Below are 26,357 nucleotides of genomic sequence, written 5' to 3' on the forward strand. Positions count from 1 at the left end.
AGTGATACAGCACTAGCCTTGAGCAAAAGAAGCTCAGGAACAGTGCCAGTCCTTAGTTCAAGACAGACAGACAGACACACACACACACACACACCCCTGTTGTTTGCAAATCTTTGGTATACTTACCACATTTACATTTGTTCAAAGTCAGAACCAACTCCTAAACATTCTTAATAGGATGAATTACAGCTGAGTATTACTGAAGACAAAAGCTGAAGAAGAGATGGATTAGAAAGGAGAGAGACACACACAATTTTAGAACAAAACAAGTATATTTCTATTGGACTACCTGATACAGAAGATAGCATGGTATAGATGGATAGTATGAATGACAAATAATACAAATATATTTTATTTGAAATAAACAAAAATGCTTACATAGCTTTCACTGAGAAACAAACTGTTGCTTGACTGTATTACAGAGCAAAAACAAAGCTGAAGCACAAACACCCTTCTGTTTTGACAATTATTTGGAGACAGGTAGGAAGACACTACTTGGTTTTTAAAAAACTGACCTTCCTTTAAGGCCTGGTCATAGAAGTGTAAACAATGTAAATGAATCCACCATTACCAGTTGTCATTATCATATCTATGTTACCTGCATATTCTGAGATCATAAACATACCTGCCAATATACCTGGGAAGGGTTGCTTATATCACAGTTACATGAGTTCTTGGCAGGCTGGATCAAGGAAGAGTAATTTGGAACAAGTTTTACACCTATTTAGAAGAAAACACTAGTATTCCCTTAAATAACAGGTAATAATAGAAAGATACTGCCTGGAAGTTATCCTTTTCACTTTGGTTCATTTTTAGTTTTTGTGATTTACATAGTTGTCTGTTTCATTTGCTTATATTACAATCCTGCCACAAAATCTTAAAGCACAAGATACCTATTATTCATTCCTTCAACATCTATGTTTTTCAAGTTTCATACTCTACTACATCCACAATATGTCAGCAGTTCTTGGAGAAGAAACAAAAATATAAATGGGCAGAACTTGCCTAAAAATGTAGATGTTTCTAACTACAATGCTGCTTAATGAGAAGACAATGCGAGAATGAAAAAAAAGCAAATGTTCATGTGTAAGGAATGTGGTTCAACTCTTTGGATTTAAAAACAAGATCCCCAGAGAAGCCAAGTATCATGGAATTTCTAGAAAATTTCCTCTGCGCACCCCCGCAACCTATAGATCTGAAAAGTCTAAACTTCTGCAAACTACATTTGTGAGATGTTATAGGTGATGATCTAAGCAGAGGGAGAAGGATGAATGTGTCTTCCATTTAGCTAATTTTGTAGCATAGCCTCTTTAGCTGTTGGTGGATCAGTAAAAACTACTGCAGGTACCAGAAGTGCTTTGAAGAATAGGGGTTAAAAACAACAACAACAAAACCCCTACTGACCATATTTTCTGTTTAAATCAGTAACAGGAATTCATGGCTAGGAAAATTTTCTAAACTGTAAAATGACTCCAGGATAGATCTCTCCATTAAATGTAGCAAGGAGGGGGAAAAAAAAAAAGATTTACACTAGTAGATATAGTGATAACAGAGAACTACAAGGTAGAGAACACAAAAAAAAAAAAAATACTAAGACAATGCTATAGGTTCAACAGTATTCCATGAGGCTAGAAAATCAGTTAACTTTGAAAGCCCTAGCAAAATATCACTCTTGTTTATAAATCACTTATTTATCATATGACCACGTTGACTCCTTTTCCTTCCACACACTGAAGAATCCTATAGTCAGCTTTTAAGCATTCTGCATTTCTTTGCCAATCTTGTAGCTGAGTATCTTGTTCCAGTCGATTTTGGTGCGGGTAACTGGGAGTTGCCGGCGCAAGGCCTTGAATGTGGTATCTGACATTGTTTGATAGTTTTCACTAATTGCTGTCTGCAACAAATAATTAAAGATGAGTTGCATGAACAGAAATAGAGTTGGTGGTGAATATGAAAACCTATATATATAAAACCTACAGAGAAAGGACATGCTACAAAGGACATTTCTATTTAGTTTCTATTGAACTCCTTTCAAAAGTGAAGAAAACCAAGAAAGTTAACTGTATTGCTAAAACGTGCATAAATCTAAATCCTCAACTGTAAGCAGATTGTCAAATTACAATGTGTATAGTTTCCACACTTTAGTATTTTTAGTATTTAGTATTTTAGTATTTAGCATTTTTAGTAAAGGACAGGTCTAATGGTATATGTTAAGAGCAAAATAGTCAAGTATTGGAGCCAGAGAAATTAGGGCCACATCTTCTTACCTGATACTCATTTTCTGCACTCTCTATGATTTTAATAAAGTCCTTGGCAGTTTGAATTTCATTCTAATAAGGGAAGAGAAAGAAAGAAACAATTTTTAAAATGTTAAAACAAAAAAAAAGCTGAAAAGTCCATCCATACTGACCTTTATTTTTATTTTTTTATTTTTTTTTTTATTTTTTGGGGTCCGGTCGTGGGGTCTGAACTCTGGGCCTGGGCTCTGTCCCTCAGCTCTTCAGCTCAAGGCTAGCGCTCTACCACTTGAGCTACAGCGCCACTTCTGGCTTTTTTCTTTTTGCTTATGTGGTGCTGAGGAATCGAACCCAGGGCCTCAGGCATGCAAGGCAAGAGCTCTACCACTGAGCCACCTTCCCAGCCCCCATACTGACATTTATGTAACCTCTAGTTTACCAAGTGTTCACAAGTATATTAGCTCTTTTGATCCTTATAACATAGAATCATCTTCACTTTGCAGATGAAAACAGAATCCTCCTACATGACCAGATCAAATTTAATAACCTTTCTATGATAAAGATGGAATCCAAATAAAGGTTTTCTCTAAAAAAAATCAATACTCTTTCCATTCTACCACTGGATACCTAGAAGTCATTATCATCACTAAGTGTTGAAATGCTGATGACTTGAAAATATTCCTAGCTTAAGATGTTATAAAACAAGCCAATTTTTTTGTGTGTTGGGCCAGTCCTAGGGCTTCAACTCAGATCCTGGATGCTGTTCTTTAGACTCTTTATCACCAATTAATCACAGAAAAAGCCAGGAATTGCGCTATGGCTCAAGTGGTAGAACACTAGCCTTGAGCAAAAAACGAGCTCATGGACAGTGACCAATCCCAGAGTTCAAGCCTCAGGACCAGAAAAAGCAAAACAAAACAAAACAAAAAAACTATCGGGTGCTTTTCTGCCAGGTATGCTTCAAACAATGATCCTCAGATCTTAGCCTCCTCTGTAGCTTGTATTGCAAACCAACAACACCTAGGAACTTAAGAGTCTCATGAGCTTTCCTGCCTGAGCTAGCTTTGAACTACAATCCTCAGATCTCAACCTCCTGAGTAAGATTACAGGTGTGAGCCAACGGCACCCAGCAAACTTTTTTAATTGAAAAAATTTATTTGCCTATAAAAATTGTACAATGTGGGAGGATTTCATTGTTGGCCTCAAACTCACCATCTTTGTCAGCCTATGTGCTGGGATTACAGAAGTATGTGTGTAGTGCCACATACACCACTTTTAATATTTAATAATGTGAGCATTACTAAATATAATATACATAAACAAAAGTTATTTGGTAGTACTCAACACTTTCTACAAATACAAGGAAAGAAGTTTTTAAAAAGAATTAAATAGCAAGAATTAGAAAACAAATTATGGCCCTTCTGTCAAGGTAAAGAACACAACACTGACTGAATACTACTAAAAGTGTTGTTTCTCTAATGATGTGAATATAGCCTTACAGAATTTAGTTTGACCTTCCATTCTCCTGTTATTTACTGACTATAGGTATTGCTGTTCTTGAGTAAATTTTACAATCAAGAAAAAGACACAGCAGGAAAGGTAACAACATTTTTCTTAAAGTCATAATCACTCTTAAGACAAAGTGTAAACTAGTATAATCAGTTGGTAGTAAGAGGCACTCAAAAAGCAACACTCAGGTAAAACACTCTTTATTCTCCCCCACAGGTACTGGGGGTTTGAACTCAGGGAATTATGCTTGCTAGATAGGCACTCTACCACTGAGCCACTACCCCAGCTCCCAAACTAATTTCTTCAAGAAAAACAAGACACAAGTATAACATAAAATACTGCATACTCACAGAAACAGTTACTGAATCTTGTACATCTTTATGACTAACCAACTGAACATTGCCATCTTCATAATAGTGAACCTGTATTGAGACAATATTTGAGCAAGTTTATGTATAGTTCATATAAAAACCTATCATTGAGGGCACAAATTCCTGCTTTAAGTTTTTCTTAATTGGTAAATCTTTTCTTTTTTGAAACAAATTCTCACATGCATCCTACACTGGCTTCCAAATTTATTTATTTTTCCATTGGTGTTGGTATTGGGCTTGAACTCAGGGCCTGGATACTGTCCCTTAGCTTTTGACTTTGTGTTTTTTTAACTGTATTTTTTGTCTTTTCTTTTTTGGTACTGGGATTGAACCCAGGACGTTGTACTTGCTAGGCAAGTGCTTTGCCACTGAGCTACATTCCAGTCCTAGCTTTTGACTTTGAACCATGATTCTCAGATACCAGTCTCCTGAGTAGCTAGGATTAAAGGCATGAACCACCAATGCCCAGCCAGGCCTTAGCCTTCTGAGGGCTTGAAATCAGACTTGTGCCACTATACTTGGTTAAAGTACATATATACTTTTTCTTCTCTCTGTCTCTATTTTTCAGTATGAAGGAATCAAACCTAGAACCTTATACATTGTTAGGCAAGCGTTCTACCACTTAGTTACATCCCCAGCCCTGGTAGCCCATTCTTACCAACTCTGAACAAATAACATAATCATATGAAAATTCACAGTACTAATTAGAATTCACAGAATACTTTAAGAATTATCTTTCCTTAGCAGGAAAAAAATGATTGTTTATTAAGTCTAGTAATTGCTTATTAGGTGCTAATTACATCAAGGCACTGTGGTAGACATTGTAAATAGAAAAATAAGATTTTACTCCTAGCTGTCTTAAAATAATTAAATGATGGGGTTTTTTGTTGTTCTTTTAGCATCATTGGGGGTCTGAACTCATGGTCAGGTTCTCTGGTACTTGAGCCACATCCCTAATCCCTTTTGCATTAGTTATTTTTTCAGATAAGTGTCTCACTCATGCTTCTGTCTCAGCCAGGTAAGGACTGAGATCCTTCTACCCGAGAAGCTAGAATTGCAGATGAGGGCAACCCTTGAATATGAGTTTTTTCTCTGTGAAAAGCAAGGGTATTTTTTTCTGTTTGTTTTTAGTGGTTCTGAATTTGAATAGTACATTGACCTCAGACCTCCATTTCCCCAATCTTTACTTCCTACATAAAGCTAGGATTAAAGTTTGAGCCATTGTACCTAGCCAAAGAATTTTAATGGATCTCAATATGTGTTTCTCTCCATATGCACTAATATTAACATTGATAAATAGATTTGCTCAAATACAAGACAAACTTAACTGAGAGTTAAAGGCAGGACTAAAAAGATTTTATTGGTGAATTTAGACTGTAAATAAAGCATTTTGGGGGCTAAGGATGTAGCTCAATGGTAAAGTATTTGTCTAGCACATTTGAGACCTTAGGTTCAATCCCCAGAACCACAAAGCAAAAAAAAAAAAAAAAAAAAAAAGTTTTGAAGACAAGGTAAAGTGAAGTGTTATAATTAAAAAAAAACCAAAAAGCAAAAAACAAACTAGCCAGGCACCGGTGGCTCACACCTATAATCCTAGCTACTTAGGAGGCTGAGATCTGAGCATCTTGGTTCAAAGCCAGCCCAGGCAGAAAAGTCCTTGAGACTCTTATCTCTAATAAGCCACTAGAAAACCGGAAGTGGTGCTGTGGCTCAAGCAGTAGAGTGCTCACCTTGAGCTGAAGAGTGCATGGACGGTACCTAAGTCTAGAGTTCAAGCCCCACGACCGACCAAAAAAAAAAAAAAAACTAGCAAGAAGGAAGAGTATACAAGATACAAAACTGTAACATTCAGGAAGTTCTGGCAACTTAAAAGATAGGTTCAATTATCTTAGTATGACTACAAACTGGCTAAACAGAATAGAATGACTGTTCATTTGAACAGTCTTGAATATAGTAATACCACCTAAGTGGATAAGGTCTCTACCTGAGCAAAGTATCTAGCCTTGGGATGAGGAATATGAGAATGAAGTATAATTGGTTTAGTTGAAAGAACAAAGACCTCACTGCTAATGAATGTGGAAAGAAAGATGTCTGGAGACACTTAGGAAATAAAGAACTATAAAGAACAAAGCTCTTTATAAATCAAATTAGAATTCAGTTTATCCTCTTACAGATGATAACAGTTAATTCAGATAATGCCATTTCCTTCATACACTACAGTCTCACTGTTATGTCCTTGCAAAATTCTTACATTGAACCTCATATCCACAGTGACAGTATCAACAGGTAGGACGTCATAGGGCTCCACCCTTACAAAAAAAGCCTGAATGAGTTCCCTTTCTGTGTTTGGGCCTTATCAGGCAATGTTCGCCCTCTGCACTGTGAGGATCAGGCAAGAAAGCAACATCTTCAGTCATACTAAGTTGCTGAATGAGTTGGCACTTTGAACTTGGATGTTAGCCTCTAAAATGAGAGCAATACAATTCTGTTGCTTATGAATTACTTAGTCAGGTATTTTGTTGAGCAGATTCAGCTATCTTGGTCCACTTATCAGGTGAACGGTCAGCAATGAGATAATGAGCTTTTACTTACACACACACACACACACACACACACACACACACACACACACACACACACACACACACACACACACACACACACACACACACACACACACACACACACACACACACACACACACACACACACACACTGTCCAGTGCAGAGAACCAAACTCATGCTTCACTCATATTAGGAAAGCTCTCTTCCACTGAGCTACATCATCAGCTCAATTTTTGGAAATTGATTTCTAATTAATTTTTTTTGCTTAAGCAAAAAAACTGAAGACAGGTGCAGTAACCTGTACTATTACAGCTATTATTTATTAAGCCCTACAATGTGTTAGAAACTATGCATAATATTTTACCCATTTATTTTGCTTAGTCTTTACAAAATGCTATAAGCTAGGGACTACTATTAACTCTATGTTACAGCTGAAGCTTGAGCTATTTTAGTAACTTCATGTTCACATATGTAGAAAGACAAGTTAGAAGCCGGGCCGGGCACTGGTGGCTCACTCCTGTAATCCTAATCAGGAGGCTGAGATCTGAGAATCCTGGTTCAAAGCCAGCCTGGGAAGTCTGAGACTTTTTATTTATTTTTTTTTTCCCGGTCCTGGGGCCTGAACTCTGGGCCTGGGTGCTGTCCCTCAGCTCTTCAGCTCAAGGCTAGCGCTCTACCACTTGAGCCACAGCACCACTTCCAGCTGTTTTCTTTTTGCTTATGTGGTGCTAAGGAATCGAACCCAGGGCCTCATGCATTCAAGTCAAGTGCTCTACCACTGAGCCACCTTCCCAGCCCCAGTCTAAGACTCTTATCTCCAATTAGCCACCAAAAAAGTAGAAGGGAGCTGTGTCTCTTAAGTGGCAGAGTGCTAGCTACCCTTGAGCAAAAGAGCTCAGGGATAGCACCCAGGCTCTGAGTTCAAGTCCATCACCAATGAAGAAGAAAGAAGAAGGGGGGGGGAGGAGGAGGAGGAAGAGGAGGAAGAGGAGGGGGAGGAGGAGGGGGAGGGGGAGGGGGAGGAGGGGGGAGGGGGAGGGGGAGGGAGGGGAAGGGAGGATTTGAATTAGGTCAAAAGAACTAAAACCTCATCAAATATGCATTAGGAAGGAGTGACATTAATCAAGACAAACCGTACTCATAAACTAACATGGTAAATTAAAACTCCTTTATACAACTCCTTAAAGATAATTTATTTTATTTTTATTTATTTCCAGGGCTGAGGACCGAACCCAGGGCCTTGCGCGCGTCAGGCGGGCGCCCTTCCTCTGGGCTAAACCCCCAGCCCCAAGATAATTTTTTTTTAATGTTAAAAAGATCCAAGTTTTGGTGGCTCATGCCTATAGTCCTTGCTACTCAGGACACCTAGATCTGAGATCAAGGTTCAAATTTAGCCCAAGGAAAGAAATTCCATGAGACTCTTATCTCCAATTAACTACCAAAAAAGCAGGCAGTGGAGCTGTAGCTCAAGTGGTAGAGTGCTAGCCTTCCACAAAAATGATCAGGGACAGTCCTCATGCCCTGAGTTGAAGCCCTAGGAGCAATGCATGCTTGCATGCGTGCACACGCACGCACACGCACGCACAGAGAATTCTATCATGGGGAAAAAGAACATACATTATACTTTTCAATGAGATGACTGGGGATGCTACTTTGATCCAAGTAGAAAGAAAAGTAAAATTTTTAAAAATGATATTCAGAAAAGTATAAACTAAACAATCAAGTTTTAGGTAGAAACCATGATCCTATTTGAAAAAAAAATAATTTCCACAAGCAATATATTTCAATATATACTCTTACAGGACAAAATTAGGTATCTTCTTCAACAGGGGCAAATGTTTAAAACCAAAAAGACAAAACTATTGTTTGAGCTGGGTGTGGTGGTACATGCCTATAATCTCAGCACTTGAAAAGCTGAGGAAGACAGATCACAAATTCAAGTTCAGAGTGAAACTAGAAGTCCAAGACCAAAATGTATCATGGATAGGGTATAAGTACAAATAATATGGGGTCTATTTAAGAATCAGAGGCCAGGTCAGTGGTAGTCTTGTCTCTATTTCTTTCCTTTTCCCTTCTCTCTTCTGTTTTCTTTTCTTTCCTTTTATTTTTATTTTTTTGTCAGTCATCTCGGCCTGGGCGCTGTCCCTCAGCTCTTCAGCTCAATGCTAGCACTCTACCACTTGAACCACGTGCCACTTGTGGTTTTCTGGTGGTTTATTGAAGATCAGAGTCTCATTTTCTCCTCAGGCTGGCTTTCAATCCTGATCTTCAGATCTTAGCCTCCTTAGCTAGGATTACAGGTGTGAGCCACTAGTGCCTGGCCTTCTTTTCTTTCTTTTTTGCACTAACAAGGGATTGTATTCAGGGTCTTATGCACGCTAGGCAAGCACTGTACTAGTCTTTATTTCTAATATCAAAGTAAAGATAACTTGCATCTTTATTTTATTTTTTGTCGGTCATGGGGCTTGAACTCTGGGCTTGGGTGCTGTCCCTGTGCTCTTCAGCTCAAGGCAAGCGCTCTACCGCTTGAGTCCCAGCACCACTTCCAGTTTTCTGGTGGTTTATTGGAGATAAGAGTTTCTCAGACTTTCCTGCCCAGGCTGGCTTTGAACCATGATCCTCAGATCTCAGCCTCCTGAGTAGCTAGGATTACAGGTGTGAGCCACAGGCGTCCGGCAACAGCTTTATTTTAAAATGTGAAGGTTTTTTAGTTGGGGCTTGAACTTAGGGCCTGGGCATTGTCCTGAGCCTCTTTGTGCTTAAGGCTCTCTACCACTTGAGCCACAGCACTACTTTCACTTTTTCTGAGTAGTCTATTGGAGATTTGGAGATAAAAAGTCTCACAGATTTCCTGCCCAGTCTGGCTCTGTAATGAACCAGGATCCTCATATCTCAGCTTCCAGAGCAGGCGTGAGACATGGGAGCCTTGCTTAAAATGTGAAGTTTTAACCATTATCCATTTATCCATTCCATCCTGGAATCTTACCTGAATCTTCAGCACTCCAACCACCTGGGCTGTAGGTGGTGTGATTGTGAACTTCCACTCTGATCTCCAACGACCATTCCTATTAAAACACACACATATACAATGCTGCAGAATCAGTAATAGGCACAAAAAGGTAAACTGTCAGAAGCAGATAGGTTAGAAAAAGGAAGAAAACGACAAATTCACTTCCAATTTCATAAACCTAAGACTTGGTCTATTCAAGTATAAGTTTGGATCCAAATGGGTTAGTTAAACATAACCTTTACTAAGCTATCTGTATTATCACTTATCCTTCATTCCTTTTGAAGGAGAACTGTGCCTTTTCTAAATAGGATTGATAGCCTGCTTTGGTTGCAGAGTTATATCACTAAACATTATTAACCCTATACCAGAGTAAAACAGACTTTTAGGTAGACAACTTAGTAATGACTTGTCAGTCAATATAATGGGATTTTAAAGATATAATAAAATCTTGGAAAGAATCTAAACAATGGTTCAATCTCACATTTTATAGAGAACTAAAGTCTCCAGGTCAATTAATCTATCTCAACAGTTAAGATTAAAAACCAGACTTTGTTTGCAAAATAAATTAGAAACAAAAGGAAAAGAACATTCATTTCTTACCAGAAGTTTTTAGGCTGAAACTGGTGGCTTTCAATACATGCAATTATAGTCTGTTGCCCATCTATAGTTTTAGCATAAACCTATTGTTTGGGAAAAACATATTTAATTTAAACAACAACTTATAAAAGCAGTGTACTAAATACTGAGGGGACAAAGAATATGACATAATAGTATTCTTGGAACATGAACACAAAGCTGAATATTGTGAGTTCTAGCTGAATACTGTGGTTCAATGAATGCAGAAGGAAATACTATTTCTGGCATGGAGTAAGGAGGTGCCACTTAGCCTGGACTTTATGAAAACATCCTGATCTGAGGCTGAGGATAAAGAACAACAAATTCAGGCAAGAAACAAAGAAATTGTTAAGGGAATGGAAATTAGTCTGTTAGGTGGGAGGACACAAAACAGGAGCATGATTATATAGTAGAAGAACTTAAAGTTGACTTTATGGACAGGTGCTGGTGGCTCACGCCTGTAATCCTAGCTACTAGGAAGGCTGAGATCTGAGGATCATGGTTTGAAGACAGACCAGGCAGAAAAGTCCCCATGGGACTCTTCTTAAATTAACCACTCAAAAACTGGAAGTAGTGCTGTGTCTCAAGTGGTTGAGTGTTAGCCTTGAGGTCAGGGACAATGCCCAGGCACTGAGTTCAAGGACCCTCTTCCCCCCAAAAAAGTTGAGTTTATTTTACCAAAACCAAACAGAAATTTAAAAGACCAGAATTGTTATTTTTGAGAACAGTCACTATTGATGTGCACACGATAAAATGGAAAAAAAGTTGAAGGTTGATTAGGGGTGACATTAATCTAGACAATAATCTGTGTTGGTATCAATGGTAATGGGGGAAAAAAAAGAAACAGTTTCAGACAAGATACGGAAATACCATGAGAAGTCTAGAGCTGGAAATGTAGTTCAGTAGTAGAAGCACTTGCCTAGAATGTGCTGAGGTCATAGATTTAATCCCGAGCAAAATAAAACAAATCAAAAGTTGAGCAATATGCTGCAATTGAAGAGCAAAGGGAAGAAGTCAAAATATTTGCACACTTGAATGTCTTGGAAAGACATTAATCTATCCCAACAGGTATCATTTACTAATTGAGAAATGCTTATCGAAATGTCTAGTTAGAAACACCAACTCTTACAGTGGGAGATGTGAATGAAAACAGTCACCCAGGGAAAGCACAGAAAAGAAGTAGTGCTTTATAGTTCACACACACCAAAATATATTTTTTTGGTAGTGGAGCTTGAACTCTGGCCTGGGTGCTGTCTCTGAGCTCTTCAGCTCAAGTCTAGCACTCTACCACTTGAGCCACAGTACCATTTCCAGTTTTCTGGTGGTTTCTTCTGGTTTCTGGTTCGCCTGGCACAAAATGTTTTTTTGTTTTTACAAATCTGGTTTAAAAACATGTCAGGTGCTGGTGGCTCACATCTCTAATCTTAGCTATTCAGGAGGCTGAGAAATGAGGATAGCAGTTCAAAGCCAGCCTGGGCAGGAAAGTCCATGAGACTCTTATCTCCAATTAACCACCAAAAAAACAGAAGTGGTGCTGTGGCTCAAGCAGGAGAGCACTCACCTTGAGCTGAAGAGCTCAGGGACAGCGCCTAGGCCAGAGTTCAAGCCCCAAGACCGACAAAACAAAAACCAAAAAACAAAACAACAATATGTTCCCATCTACTGATGACAGAGCTAAGGTTCAGAATTCTTGCTCAAGGTTGGTTATTCAAGAGAATATATGGTTGAAAGTGAAACACAAACCTGTTGTTTTCTGATAGAAATCTATGTTACTTTTGATTAAATGGACTAGTCCTTCTGAGACAGAGATATATAGCCTTGGGGTATGCCTAAGTTTAGAAAGATAGGGGAGATGAAAAGAAATAACTACAGAGAGTAAGAAGACTTGGAAGTGTTAATAAGCAGTCTTAGCAAAAGATATTTTTTTGGGGGAGGGTGGGAGGGAAGGGACGGTAGGGGAAAAACAGAGGAGGAGGTAACCATGCTCAATAGGAAATGCAAGCCAGGCGCCGGTGGCTCATGCCTGTAATCCTAGCTACTCAGGAGGCTGAGATCTGAGGATCGAGGTTCAAAGCCAGCCTGGGCAGCAAAGTCCGTGAAACTCTTATCTCTAATAAACCACCAGAAAACCGGAAGTGGTGCTGTAGCTCAAGTGGTAGAGCACTAGCCTTGAGCTGAAGAGTTGAGGGACAGCGCTCAGGCCCAGAGTTCAAGCCCACGATCGACAAAATAAAAAAGGAAATGTACTCATTACTTTGCTCATGTAACTGTAACCCCTCTGTACAGTATTCTTACAATAAAAAACATATAACAACAACAAAAAAGATCTTTTTTAAAAGTAGCTAGTTGGATTCTGTAAAATTCAGTAACAAAGCCAGGTATGGTGGTACAGGCCTATAATCCCAGCATGGCAGACAGAGTTTGAGATCAATTTGGATTACTTAGCAAGACCAAACAAAACAAATAAAAAACTAGGAACTGTAATCTGGAGAAACTGACATAGGAGGATCACCATTTGAGGCTTCCTTATTTAAAAAGTTCACTAGACATTTTTAACTAATTGCTAGACTTGATTGTACATGCCTATCATCCAGTGAAAAGTATAAAATAGACAGATTGGAATCTAGGAGAGTAGCTTGAAAGGAATTGAGATTTTATCTCAAAAATAATCAGTACAGTTGGTAGCTTACAATATCCTAGCTACTCAGTAGGCTGAGATCTGGAAGACCGTGATTTGAGGCTGGCCTAGGCAGTAAAGTCCGTAAGACTCTGTCTCCAAAATAAGCAGCAAAAAGCCAGGCTGAAAAAGTGGCTCAACTGGAGAGCACTAGCCCAGGAAGAAAGCCAAGCTAGCTTGAGGCCCTGAGTTCAAACCCCAATATTACTCCTCTGGAAAAAAAAAAAAAAAAAAAATCAAAGAACAATGCAAAGCTGGGTGCCGCTGAAACACTTGTAATCCCAGCTACTGAGATCTCAGGATCTAAATTCAAAGTCCTCGGGGGAAGACAAATCTGAAGAAGTCTAACCTCCAATGAACCAGAAAAAAAACTTCAAGTGAAGGTATAGATTGAGTGGCATAAGTGAAAAAGCCAAACAGAGCAAGCGGCCCTAAGTTAAAGCCTCAATACTGACACACATGCATGCACGTATGCATGCACATCCACACTCTCCCACCCCCATCTCCCACCCCCACTGAAAATAAAAGCAGGTATGGCTCAGTGGTAGAGTGCAAGGCCCTGTAAACAAACAGCCATAAACATGGGCCGTAGCTCTCCTAAAAATTTCAATTTATGATTTCACACACACACACATCTAAGCTAAAGACCTTTTCTTTCTTTTCAGAGATAGGGATTTGTTATGCTGCCTAGAATGGTCTGAAACCTTGGGGTTAAGTGATCCTCCCACTTTAGCCTATCAAGCAGCTTTAACTACAGGCCTGTGTCATCATGTCCAGGTCACAAGGCCTTTAAAAACTTTTTGATAGGTATAAGTTGATTTTGCATAAAAAAGAAATGTAAAATAGAATACTCTGAGATCTAAAATTATTTTGCATTGTGATTTTAAAAAGAAATTTTCCATGTAATTGTATGCTCTTTCCAAAATGATTTAGGGAACAAAACAAAAAGAACATAACTAAGAAGGAAGAAGTAAAGATTAGTAAGCTAAAGCTTCAAAGGGAATAGGGAAATGTATGAAATAAGACATTTTCTGATATGAAAGCAGGCAGATACTTAACAGTACAGAAGCCGTTGGAATAATGATCTTTCACGTAGGCTCTTAAAGCACTGTCACAGGATTCTCTCCAAGACTTCAAACCTCCATCTACTTCCTCTGGCTGGGGGTCACTTGCTTCTTTCCGTAAGTGATCAAACTTAAAGGAAATTTTGTTCCTTGGATCTAAAAATCTGCTATTACCCAGGTCACCGTGCTCTGTTATTAGGACCTTCCAAAGAAGAATTACATATATGAATAACTCTATTAAAAAAAAGACAGCTCATCACATTTTGAAAAACAAAAAGTAAATAAAGATTATGAGGAGGAAAGTTAACTTCATTTAGCCAGATTACTTTCATATTGACTTTTCAATTAAGTCTCATTTTAACTCATAAAATTATTATATTTGTGGATAATCCAATTTATAACTGCAAATTATCCCACCTAATGATAATTGTCACTTCTTGATTTCTATCTAATGTAATGCTTAATGTCTAATGTAATACAAATGCTTCATACCTAGCTAGCGCAGGCACCAGATCCTGAACTCAGGGCCTGGGCATGTCCTTGAGATACTTTGCTCAAGGCTAGTAGTAACTTACCACTTAAGCCACAGCTCCACATTTTTTTTTTTTAATGTTTTATTGGAGAAAGAGCCTCAGAGACTTTCATGCCCAACCTGGCTTTGAATTGCAATCCTCAGACCTCAATCTCCTGAGTAATTAGGATTACAGGCATGAGCCACCAGCACTTTTATGTACTCTTGTATTCTTTCCTCACACATTTTATGAAACATTTCTAGAGCCACTGTACTAGCATGCAAAACAGGTAATACATTCATATAGTTCAAAAGTGAAACAAAAAAATATTAAGTGAGATATTTTTCTCAACCCATATCCCAATCAACAAATTCCCAAGTTAACTTAAGAGTAGCCTAAATTTCAATAAAAATGCTTTGTTTTCCATTAACTATGAATTCTCCTTTTATTCTTAGCAAGGAGAATTAGAAACAACTTGAAAACCTGTAAAGACTCAACTCATTTCTTCTTTTACTCTTCTTGTTAGGTCTCTAAGAAAAACTACTAGTATCAGAAACAGGCAGAATTCCCTAATATAGAAACTGTACATAGGGCTGGGAAGTTGGCTCAGTGGTAGAGTGCTTGTCTCGCATACATGAGGCCCCGGGTTCAATTCCTCAGCAGCACATAAGCAGAAAAAGCCTGAAGTGGGGCTGTGGCTCAAGTGGTAGAGTGCTAGCTGTGAGCTGAGGGACAGTGTTCAGGCCCAGAATTCAGGCCCCACAACCACCACCACCAACAACCAAAACAAAACAAAAAAAAAAAAAAAGAAAGAAAAAGAAAAAGAAACTGTACCTAAACTATAAAAACTAGGACATGAATTTATTCAGCACCTAATTCACCCATCTGCTTTGGTTTCTTTGCTACTACTTGGCAGAACAAGTCTATCTAACAGGCAGTTATTACCTGATCTTCATATCCTTCTATCTTCACAGGTGTGAACTGATCCATGTTATACTGGGCAAATGCACTGTTTAGAAAAAATTTAAATAATAATTTTACCAGCTGCTGAAGTAAAATCTGTAGAAATTTTTCTCTGACATTTTACATCCAATCCACCTAAAATCTGACTTGACTAGATTCTGTAAGCCTGTATTTTAGATGTCATCACTTGAAATTGCCATCATGAATAATGTTCTAATTATAATTTACCTAAGTAAAACTTCCACCTAACTTCACTGCTTCCACTCTAGTCCAATCACTACCGACTAATTACTCTAAGAATCTTGGAAGTACCATCTTGCTTTAGCCTCTGTCTCCTGATATACTGATTAAAATAATCATAGTCAGTGCCTATTATAAAATTTAAGTTTCATCATGTCATTCTATTTAGCACTCCTTTTAAAATTTATTTTTTTATTATCTGTATGTAATTGTACATATGAGTTGCCATTTAACCAAGCAGTTTAAGAATACAATGCATCTGGATCAGTATCACACCTTTCAACATTCTTGCCCAACCCTCCCAACCCACAGCACTCTCAAATAATGTCCTATCTTAGAATGACCCAGGTGCCAGTGGTTCAGACCTGTAATCCTACCAACTCAAGAGGCTGAGAACTGAGGATTACAGTTCAAAGTCAGCCAATATAGACAAGTCCCCAAAATGCTATCTCCAATTTACTAGCAAAAATTCAGGGCTGGTGGCATGGCTTGAGTGGTGGAGTACCAGAGGAGTTCAAACCCTGGAAGAAAAGAGAGAAAGAGAGAGAGAGAGACAGAGACAGAGACAAAGGAAGGAAGGAAGGAAGGAAGGAGGGTGGGAGGGAGGGAAAGGAAAGGAAGAAGGGGGAGGGAGAGAGGGAGGGAAGGAGGAAAGAGGGAAATCCTCCTTTAACAAGAAGGTTCTCCATAAACCCAGAGTTTATAAGAATCAGAACATTTACATATAAACCTTTAATGTTAGTTCAACTAAAGCAACTGAAGCATTTAAACTATATACCAACTTCTAGTCAATCATATTTAGAAATGGGATAATAAGTTTGGAGTTGTGATCACTCTTAAATGACAGTCTACCTTCATGTACTCAAGAAATACCTTGTCACATGAAATAGAGATTTATTTTGGGTAGCTATCAAGGATAAAATTATGGCTAACATGGCAGGCAAATTTTTCAAAGAATTCATTACTAAAAGTAATCAGTTTGCATAAACACCTATTACCATGATATAGAAGAGGTTCAGTCAAAGAGTAGAACTGAATTAGCAAATGATAAATATTCTTTTCTATGGCAGATTCTATTTGAGTGCATCTTTAATGTGTGGTTACTTTCCTAAACAAATTATAACCAGGGCATCATTCATGATGACAATGATAATTTATAAATTACAGTGACAATTTATAAATACTAGGTTTTCAGAATCTAGTTTCAAGAATGAGCTTCAAGCTGGTTACCGGTAGCTCAAAGCCTGTAATCCTAGCTACTCAGGAGGCTGAGATCTGAACATCGCAGTTCAAAGTGAGCCGGGGTAGGAAAGTCCGTGAGACTCATCTCTAATAAACCACCAGAAAACTGGAAGTGGCACTGTGGCTCAAGTGGTAGAGTGCTAGCCTTGAGATGAAGAGCTGAGGGACAGAGCCCAGGCCCAGAGTTCAAGCCCCACAACTGACAAAAAAAAAAAAAAAGAATGAGCTTCATGGCTGGGGATATAGTTTAATTACAGTATTTGCCTAACATATGAAAGGCTCTGTGTTTACCCTAGCAGTGCAAGGAAACAAGAACCACCACCACCACAACAAAAAACCCATTACAACCACCACCACCACCACCAAAAGGGAAAACACACACACACACACACACACACACACTCTCTCTCTCTCTCTTTCTCTCTCTCTTGTCCAAAATGTGCTCCAAAAGGCTGGAGCTCAAAATGTGCTCCAACGAGGCTCAGCAGAAGAGCACCTGCATAGCAAGCAGTTCAAACACAGGACCATCAAAAACAAAAAAAAAAAAGGGCTCCAGAAAAGTATCTAAATAGAGAAAAAGATTAGTATTTCCTGGGCAACAGCTCTTACAACAGTTTTCTATAGGCAAAATCTAAATCAATTATATATCTTACCAAAATGATTTTACGATTATTATATTGTGCTTTACATTAAAACATCTTTCATGGGCTGGGAAGGTAGCTCAGTGGTAGAGTGCTTGCCTTGCATGCAAGAGGCCCTGGGTTCAATTCCTCAGCACCACATAAGTAGAAAAAGCCGGAAGTGGTGCTTTGGCTCAAGTGGTAGTGTGCTAGCCTTGAGCTGAAGAGCTGAGGGACAGCGCCCAGGCCCATAGTTCAGGCCCCACGACCGACCAAAAAAAAAAAAAAAAATCTTTCATGATGCCCATCCCACCTCTTCCTGGTCATCTTCTAATTCTGTTTCACTCTCCACAAAAACTTTGGGCCATTTTTTTTTTTTTTTTTTGGTCGGTCATGGGGCTTGAACTCTCTTGTCTGGGCTCTGTCCCTCAGCTCTTCAGCTCAAGGCTAGCATTCTACCACTTGAGCCACAGCACCACTTCCAGTTTTCTGAGTGGTTTATTGGAGATAACAGTTTCATGGACTTTCCTGCCTGGGCTGGCTTTGAACCTTGATTCTCAGATTTCAGCTGCCTGAGTAGCTAGAATTACAGGTGTGAGCCACCAGCACCCAGCTTACTTTGGGCCATTTGAGTAGACAGTAACTGAATGGGTAGAAGGGTACTGATTAAAAAAAAAAAAAGAGGATAGCAGGCCTTGAATGCTAAATAGATTTGTTTATAGATGACAAACAAAAAATCTGCCACTATACTGTTTTTGAGAACAAAGTATTTTAGACAAATGGTATTTTGCCAGGTGCTGGTGGCTCCTGCCTGTAATCCTTGCTATTAAGGAAGCTGAGATCTGAGAATCACGATTCAAAGCCACCCGGGGCAAGAAACTTTGTGATACTCTTATCTCCAATTAACCACCAGAAAACCAGAAGTAGTGCTGTGGCTCAAGTGGTATAGTGCTTGCCTTGAGTTGAAGAGCTGAGGAACAGTGCCAGACCCAGAGTTCAAGCCCCATGACCAACAACAACAACAACAAAAAAGGTATTTTGAAAGGTTAGCCTAACAGTGATAGGGAGACGTCCAATTATGCTTATCTTGTAGTTAATTCTATTCAAACACTTTCTGGACATATGCTAACATTTTTATAATTCAGGAAACATTACCAATCCTCAGCAGCAGGATAATATTTCTATAAACAGCAGATAAAACATAAATTCAGCTGGGCTCACAACAGTAATCCTAGCTACTCAGGAGGCTGAGATGTGAGGATGGCAGATCCAAGCCAGGGAGGAAGTCTGTGAGACTTTTATCTCTAATTAACTATTTTTTTTTTAAAGCCAGAAGTAGAGCTATGGCTCAAGGACAGAACCCTGGCCCTCAGTTCAAGCCCCAGTATTGGCACCAAAAATTTTAAATAAACAAATCAATGTGAGGTAGAGAAGCTATAAAAGAAAATCTAATAGTTAACACTAATTTCTTCTTTAATAAGGAAAATCGGGGCAAAAACAAAAATTAATAAGATCAAATAAGGTTCAAAGATGTAAACATTTGGGGCAAATGTATTAACTCTACTTCCCTCCCTGCCAACAGACTCAACATGTAAGAAGGCCCAATTCCCAGGTGGTTGTGTTATTATGGGGGATTATGCAAACTTTATGATGTATGGCCTGGCTAGAGAAAGTAAGTCACTGGGGGCATGTCTGTGGGGCTCTATCATATCTTCCTTCTGAGTTTTTCTGCTTGTCAGCCATGAGGAACATGTTCCTAACCACCTGATGTTCTGTTTTACCATCAGCCAGAATCAATGGAACCAAGGACTACATGGGCTGGAATCTTTAAGTTGTTCTCTCAGATATTTTGAAGACAGCAACAGAAAGTTAAGTAACACAGTTTTTTCAGGGTACCAGTTTCTGCCACTATAGTTTAGCCAATGTTACAATAACACTGTATATGAATTTATTAAAGATACTTACTGTGCTGCCCCTTCCCTGAGGAGATTGTCATTATTAAGTAGTAGCCGAACATCTGAGGAAGAAAATGTGGGAATGTTGAGTTTGACTGATTTTTAGATTACAGGAATAGAGTTTAAAATTTAAGATTTGAGCCAGGCACTGATGGCTCACACCTGTAATCCTAACTACTAAGAGGCTGAGATCTGAGGATCACAGTTCAAAGCCAGCCCAGGCTGACAAGTGCCATGAGACCCCCCCCCCACCAGCCCCCCGACCCCTTTCCTGTCCTGGGGCATGAACTCAAGGCCTGGGCACTGCCCTAAACTCCTTTTGCTCAAGGCCTGCACTTTACTACTTCTACCTTTTTCCATGATTAATTGGAGATAGGAGTCTCACAAACTTTACTGCCTGGGCTGGCTTCCAACTGTGATCCTCAGAGTTCAGCCTACTGAATAGCCAGGATTATAGGCATGAGCCACTAGTTCCCAGCCCATGAGACCCTTAGCTCTACTTAACCATCAGAAAATTGGAAGTGGAGCTATGGCTCAACGTGGTAGAATGCTAACCTTGAGTACAAAAGCTCAGGGACAGAGCCAGGCTCTGAGTTCAAGCTACAGAAAGTGTATGTGCAGATATTCTAAGAATGTCAAATCACAAATGCTAATATGTATAGATTTGTACATAATTAGTTTTAATAATTCAATAATAAACGTTTAAAGAACTTCATTGCAAGAGAAAAACAGTTTGTAGAATGCTCCAGTGGTGCATATCTACAATTCTAGCATTTAGGAGGCTGAGACAGGATATCTAAAGTTCAAGACCAGACTAAACTGCATAATAAGATTTTATCTCTAAATAAATAAATAAAGACAGCAAATGCAATTGAAGGTCATAAATGTACTAGAATTATGGTTCCCAAATTAGCTATGATTTAGAATTAACTGATAAAGAACTTGATATAAAACACAGATTACCAAATTCCACCCAAGATATAACAAATGAAAAATCTCAGAGGATAATAAAACTGAATCTGTAAATTTAATGTTTCCCAGATATAGTCAGTCCCATTGGTCCTAGGATGGAATGTGTGTGTGTTTTGAACTCAGGACCTAGGCACTATCCCTTGACATTTTAAAAAGCTCAAGGCTAGTGCTCTACTACTTGAGCCATAGCTCCAGTTCTGGCCTTTTTTAGGGAGAAAGGTAGGTAATTGGAGACAAGAGTCTCATAGACTTTCCTGCTTAGGCTGGCTTCAAACTGCAATCCTCAGATCTCAGCTTCTTGCTTAGCTAGGATTTCAGTTGTAAGCTAATATGGAACTTACTGAGTGAAAGTTCTGAAGAATTGAAGTTGTGACAATATTAAAGTCATAAAAGTTATTTAAAATTGTTTATTCATGTTTTTATATTAAACTCTAATTTTTCCCCTCAACTAAGCAAGTATCCTAATTTATGGGTAAAAGTTTGCATTTGAGGGGCTGGGAAGGTGGTAGAGCGCTTGCCTTGCATGCATGAGGCCCTGGGTTCGATTCCTCAGCACCACATAAGCAAAAAGAAAAAAGCCGGAAGTGGCGCTGTGGCTCACGTGGTAGAGTGCTAGCCTTGAGCTGAAGAGCTGAGGGACAGCGCCCAGGCCCAGAGTTCAGGCCCCACAACCGGACCCCAAAAAAAAAAAAGTTTGCATTTGACTCAGACTAAGAAATAAGTCCTTAATTTAAGGATTAGCAAGGCAACCTTGGATAAGTTATTTTTTTCAATCTCTGTATCTCTGTTTGTTTGAGCTTTTATACCAGTAGCAGGACTTGGAACTCGGGGCCTTATACTCTTGCTGGACTTTTTCCCTCTAGCTTTTTGCTATTTGGTTGGAGACCGAGTCTTGAAGATTGGATCCTTAGATCTCAGCCTCCTGAGTCGCTAGGATTACAAGTATGAGCCACTAGAATTTCGCTCAATCTCTTTAAATGTTGATTTCTTTAGCTATGGTTATAATACAAACATAGTGGTACATACTTATAAACCTAGCATAGACAGAAAGATTTCAGATTTGAGGTTACTGTTATATACTGAGACTATCTCAAAACAACCAAGTTGAAAGATAAAACACGAAACACCCAAAGGAAAAGCGAGAGAGAGGGGAGAGGAAGGAAGAGAGAAAGCGCTCAAATACCCAAGGATTTTAATAACAAAATACTAATCTTTACTCACCATTGAATACTTCATTAAACTCTCCTGGGGGTGCATGGGTGATGAATTTAGCAGCTATGCGTACCTAAAGAAAAATAAAATATATACTAAGTGTACTGTGAAGAGTAATACACAGCTGGGCACAGTGCATATGACTGCTCTGTGCTCAGTACTAGAGTGGTAGAGGCAGAGAAGTCTTTTTGAGTTTGAGGCCAACTTGAGCCACACGCACAGCAAGATCCTGTCTCAAATCAAAATAACTCAACAATAGCAGCAATAAAACAGGTAAATGTAAAGAAAGGACAACAAAAGTTTTCTAATATATCTTAAAAATTCTTAACCTTTACAGTAATTTTTTTGTTGTTGTTTTTGGGTTGGTTGTGGGGCTGAACTCTGGGCCTGGGCGCTGTCCCTCAGCTCTTCAGCTCAAGGCTAGCATTCTACCACTTGAGCCACAGCACCACTTCTGGCTTTTTTTTGCTTATGTGGTGCTGAGGAATTGAACCCAGGGCCTCATGCGTGCAAGGCAAGTACTCTACCACTGAGCCACCTTCTCAGCCCCTATAATAAAATTTTTTTTAAAAGAAAATTCTTGCTTAGATTTCTACAATTCAGAAATCTTTAGGTTGGGGGACGGGGGGAGAGATAGGAAGGGAAGGGAAACAAAGGAGGAGGCAACAGTGCTTGATAAGAAATGCACTTATTACCTTGTCCATGTAATTGTAACCCCTCTGGTAAAGGTATTTTCACAATTAAAAAAAAACCTTTAGATTGGCCTATGAAACATCCCAAAGCTGTTCCCATCAATACAGGTGTATTTTGATTTAGAATATGTGTACCATTTTAATGATTTTGAACTTTTCTTTAAAAAGCTGAATAATCAATTTGGGGTCATACAGTAATATACTCAAAAGGAGAAAGCTATAATCTTATCTCTCATATGAACATTTAAACAAAGCCAAAATCAATGTGACTTAAAAATTAAAGGAGCAAAACCACATGAGCTTCACAATTCTTGCTGGGGGGAAAGATGACAAAAGTTAACACTTATCCCAATAAAATAAAACTAAACTACTAGTTTTGGGTAGCAACAGAATAAACTTCCTTGCCTTCAATTTAGGGGACCAAATTTTAGTAGCAACTTTCAGAATGAAGAAAAATAAGCATTGTCACTAATTTTAAGAGCGGTAACCTTCAGAAGAAAATAAGTACGCAGGCCCCACATCCAGCAAAAAAAAAAAAAAAGAAAGAAAAGAAGTACTATCACTGATTTTAAAGAAGGGATAAAGCCTTTCAACATTATACTAGACAAAAGTCTAAAAATATTCTCTGTAAAAAACTCATTCGGTCCTCTTCCCACCTTCTACAGCAATTATCCCTCTGTGGAGCAACTATAATGAATATTTTGTCTTTTTTTTTGTCATTTTATACATTGGGAAGAATTCTTACCTAAATTTTTTCAGTTCTGTATTATGTCCTTTGTCCATTTTACTGTCCAGGTAATTTTTGTCCTATTTTTACTTTTTAGAATTTTTGTAATTTCATCTTAATGTACAAAATAATCTTACGAGGATATGAACTGTACTTGTCTTTAGTAGACTTGCTGCTGCTGATTAAAATAGATGAACAGTTTATCTTTTGAGTAAACTTAAGGGGCCATTGGTTACAGAGGATATTGTTGCATAGCCCCCCCCTCTTTTTTTTTTTTGCCAGTCCAGATTACTTATATATAAGGAGAAGTTAATTTTTTAAAAGGGGGAGGAGAGGGATGGCATTGCTCAAGATGCACTATATTCATAAATTGTTTTGTTACATGGCAACTCCTTTGTCAACTACTTAAAAAAATAAATGGAATGCCAACGTCCTTATCTTTTAATTTTTTAAAAGACAGAAGGCAGTTGGGCACTGATGGCTCAAGCCTGTAATCCTAGCTACTCAGGAGGCTAAGACCTGTAGAACACAGTTCAAAGCCAGCTCAGGAAAGAAAAATCCCCATGAGCCTCCTAATTAACCACTCAAAAACCAGATGTAGCACTATGGTTCAAGTGGCTAGCCTTGAGAACAAAGAGGCTCAGAAACAGCACCCAAGCCCTGAGTTCAAGCCCTATAACGGACCAAAAAGAAAAGATAGAAGGGGACATGAACATGAATTAAGTGAAATCAAAACAGAACTACCAGGTCACAGAAGCTAAATTACTAAAAGAGGTGACATTTCAAAAATATTAACAGCAATAAGAAAGGCATTTTAAAGTTACTTCTTATTCAAGAGCTTGCCTTATTCATATCTACATAATGCGCACGCGCGTGCGTGCGTGCGTGTGTGTGTGTGTGTGTGTATACCAGTACTAAGACTAGAACTTAGGGCCCTGGACACTGTCCCTTCGCTTTTTTGCTCAAGACCGGTACTCTAACACTTGAGCTCGTCTGGCTTTTTGGTGGTTAACTGTAGATAACAGTCTCACAGACCTTCCCACTCAAGCTGGCTTTGAACTGTGATCCTGCAATCTCAGCCTCCTGGGTAACTCAGATTACAGAGGTGAGCCATTGGGGCCTGGGTTGTATATTTTATGCTTGACAATGTAAGACTGATTATTGGCTAAAAAGGAGATAATAGTGGGGAAAAAAAAACCAAAAAAACCCTAAAACTCAAATCTGTGTGTGTGCGTACACACACATACACACGCCTGTACTGTAGCTTCAACATGACAGGTAAGTAGTAGTGTCTCATGATAATTTCTTTTTTTTTTGCGAGTCCTGGGGCTTGAATTCAGGGCCTGGGGCATTGTCCGAGCTTCTTTTGCTCAAGGCTAGCACTCTACCACTTGAGCCATAGCACCACTTCCAGTTTTTCCTGTGTATGTGTTCTGAGGAATGGAACCCAGGGCCTCATGCATGCTAGGCAAGCACTCTACACTAAGCCACATTCCCAGACTCATGATATTTCAATTTGCATTTTTCCTATTACAAGTGGAACAGAACATCTTTTTTACATATATAAATGCCATTTATATTTTAATTTCCATGAGCTTCCCAAATTACATCTTTTATTTTTAAAATTGGTTTTAGGAACTGTTCATATTTTAAAGGTATACGTACACCACTGCTTTTTTTGGGGGGGGGTGGAGCTTGAACCAAGGACTTTATGTTCACTTGGCTTTTTCACTCATAGCTGGCATTCTACCACTTGAACCACTCGTTTACTTCTGGCTTTTTGCTGATTAGTTGGAGATAAGAGTGTCTAGATTTTGCCTCCCCAGGCTAGCTTCAAACCTCAATCCTCTGATATCAGGATTACAGGTAAGAGCCTCTAGCACCTAGCTTCAGTCTACTTCGTAAAGGATAAAAAGACAAACTTCAAATGTTAGTGAGAGAGAATTATCAGGTAGAAGTATTTGAGTTCAGATTCGGGTGCTAAAAAAGTAATCTCAATGCCCCTGAGATTATTTAATACCAAGAACAAGAAAAATATCCAATTATAGAAACCAAAAATCGCCAGGTTTTAAATAACTGGGGAGAGTTAAAAATAATGTTAAAAAATGTACATAACTACAGTATGGAATCCTAAAACATGCTCATAGTAAGGAATCTCGTTTTTTCCTGAGAGCTATTAAAATGGTGGATTACCTGGTATTAGATAAACATTTGGCAATTTCAAATGTTGATTTATGCATGTTTAAACAGAATACTATAAAAATTGCTTGAAGTAGGACTAGACATAATGGTGTAATATACTCACTATAAAACCTGAAGTCTGTTTCATGCCTACAAAGTCCTTCATAATTAGGCATGCTTCCTCAATTCTACTTCCTAACAGCTGTTAAATCTAAAGTCCAGGTTCAAGGCTACTGCAGTCTTTCTTCTTTTTTGCCAGCAATATTCTTCTGTGATGGTTTGCTCCCATACTGATTTGTTTCAATGTCACTAAAGTCTCCTCTCCAACTTTCATATACATTCTCTCCATCAAAATGCTAACTCCTTTATCTATTAGTTTTCTTGAAGAAACTTGCAACCATCAACATATATGCTTACTGTCCAGACCTCCAAAAGAATTCCAAAAGCTTGGAGCAGAGGTGAAAAAAAACTGTTAATGTAAAAGATAGCTTATACATACTTTAGGGCTTTGTTGGCCATGTTTTCTGTCCTAAATGTCAATAAATGAGCACAACTGTGTTCCAATAAAACCTTATTTTGCATTCTAAACTGTACATTTCATGTAATCTTCACATTATCAAAATTCTTTTATTCTGTTGTTTCTGATCATTCTAAAACATTAGCTCATAGGTTCTATTAAAATAGGTTGGCAGCCAGGTGCCAGTAACTCACACCTATAATCCTAACTACTCAGGAGGCTAAGAGCTGAGGATGGTGGTTCAAATTTAGCTTGGGCAGAAAACTCCATGAAACTCTTACCTCCAATTAAAAGCTGGAAATGAAATTGTGGCTCAAGTGGTAGGGAACTAACCTTGAGTAGAAAAAGCTAAGGTTCAGTGTCCAGATCCTAAGTTCAAGCCCCAGAACTAGAGGAGGGTCAAGAAAAGCAGGTTGGCAAATTAAATTTAGTTCAGAGGTCATAGCTTGCCAACCCCTGGCAGAGAGCGATTATGC

General features: G+C 38.7%; 1 protein-coding gene across 1 annotated transcript in view; it reads right to left on the minus strand.

Annotated features, from left to right (window-relative positions):
- Positions 1-325: 325 nt before the first annotated feature.
- Capza1 (capping actin protein of muscle Z-line subunit alpha 1) overlaps positions 326-26,357 on the minus strand; it is a 39,580-nt gene continuing 13,548 nt past the window's right edge. Inside the window, exons 2-10 of the mRNA XM_042674805.1 lie at positions 21,774-21,837; positions 19,591-19,642; positions 15,506-15,569; positions 14,044-14,250; positions 10,293-10,372; positions 9,669-9,747; positions 4,097-4,168; positions 2,268-2,330; positions 326-1,894 (exon numbers count right to left, since the gene is read on the minus strand). Coding sequence (XP_042530739.1) covers positions 1,754-1,894; positions 2,268-2,330; positions 4,097-4,168; positions 9,669-9,747; positions 10,293-10,372; positions 14,044-14,250; positions 15,506-15,569; positions 19,591-19,642; positions 21,774-21,837 — 822 coding nt within the window. The 3' untranslated portion in view covers positions 326-1,753. The remainder of the gene's footprint in view (positions 1,895-2,267; positions 2,331-4,096; positions 4,169-9,668; positions 9,748-10,292; positions 10,373-14,043; positions 14,251-15,505; positions 15,570-19,590; positions 19,643-21,773; positions 21,838-26,357) is intronic.

The sequence above is a fragment of the Dipodomys spectabilis genome, unplaced genomic scaffold, assembly GCF_019054845.1.
Source record: "Dipodomys spectabilis isolate Male_0828 unplaced genomic scaffold, ASM1905484v1 ptg000002l, whole genome shotgun sequence".
NCBI lineage: Eukaryota > Metazoa > Chordata > Mammalia > Rodentia > Heteromyidae > Dipodomys > Dipodomys spectabilis.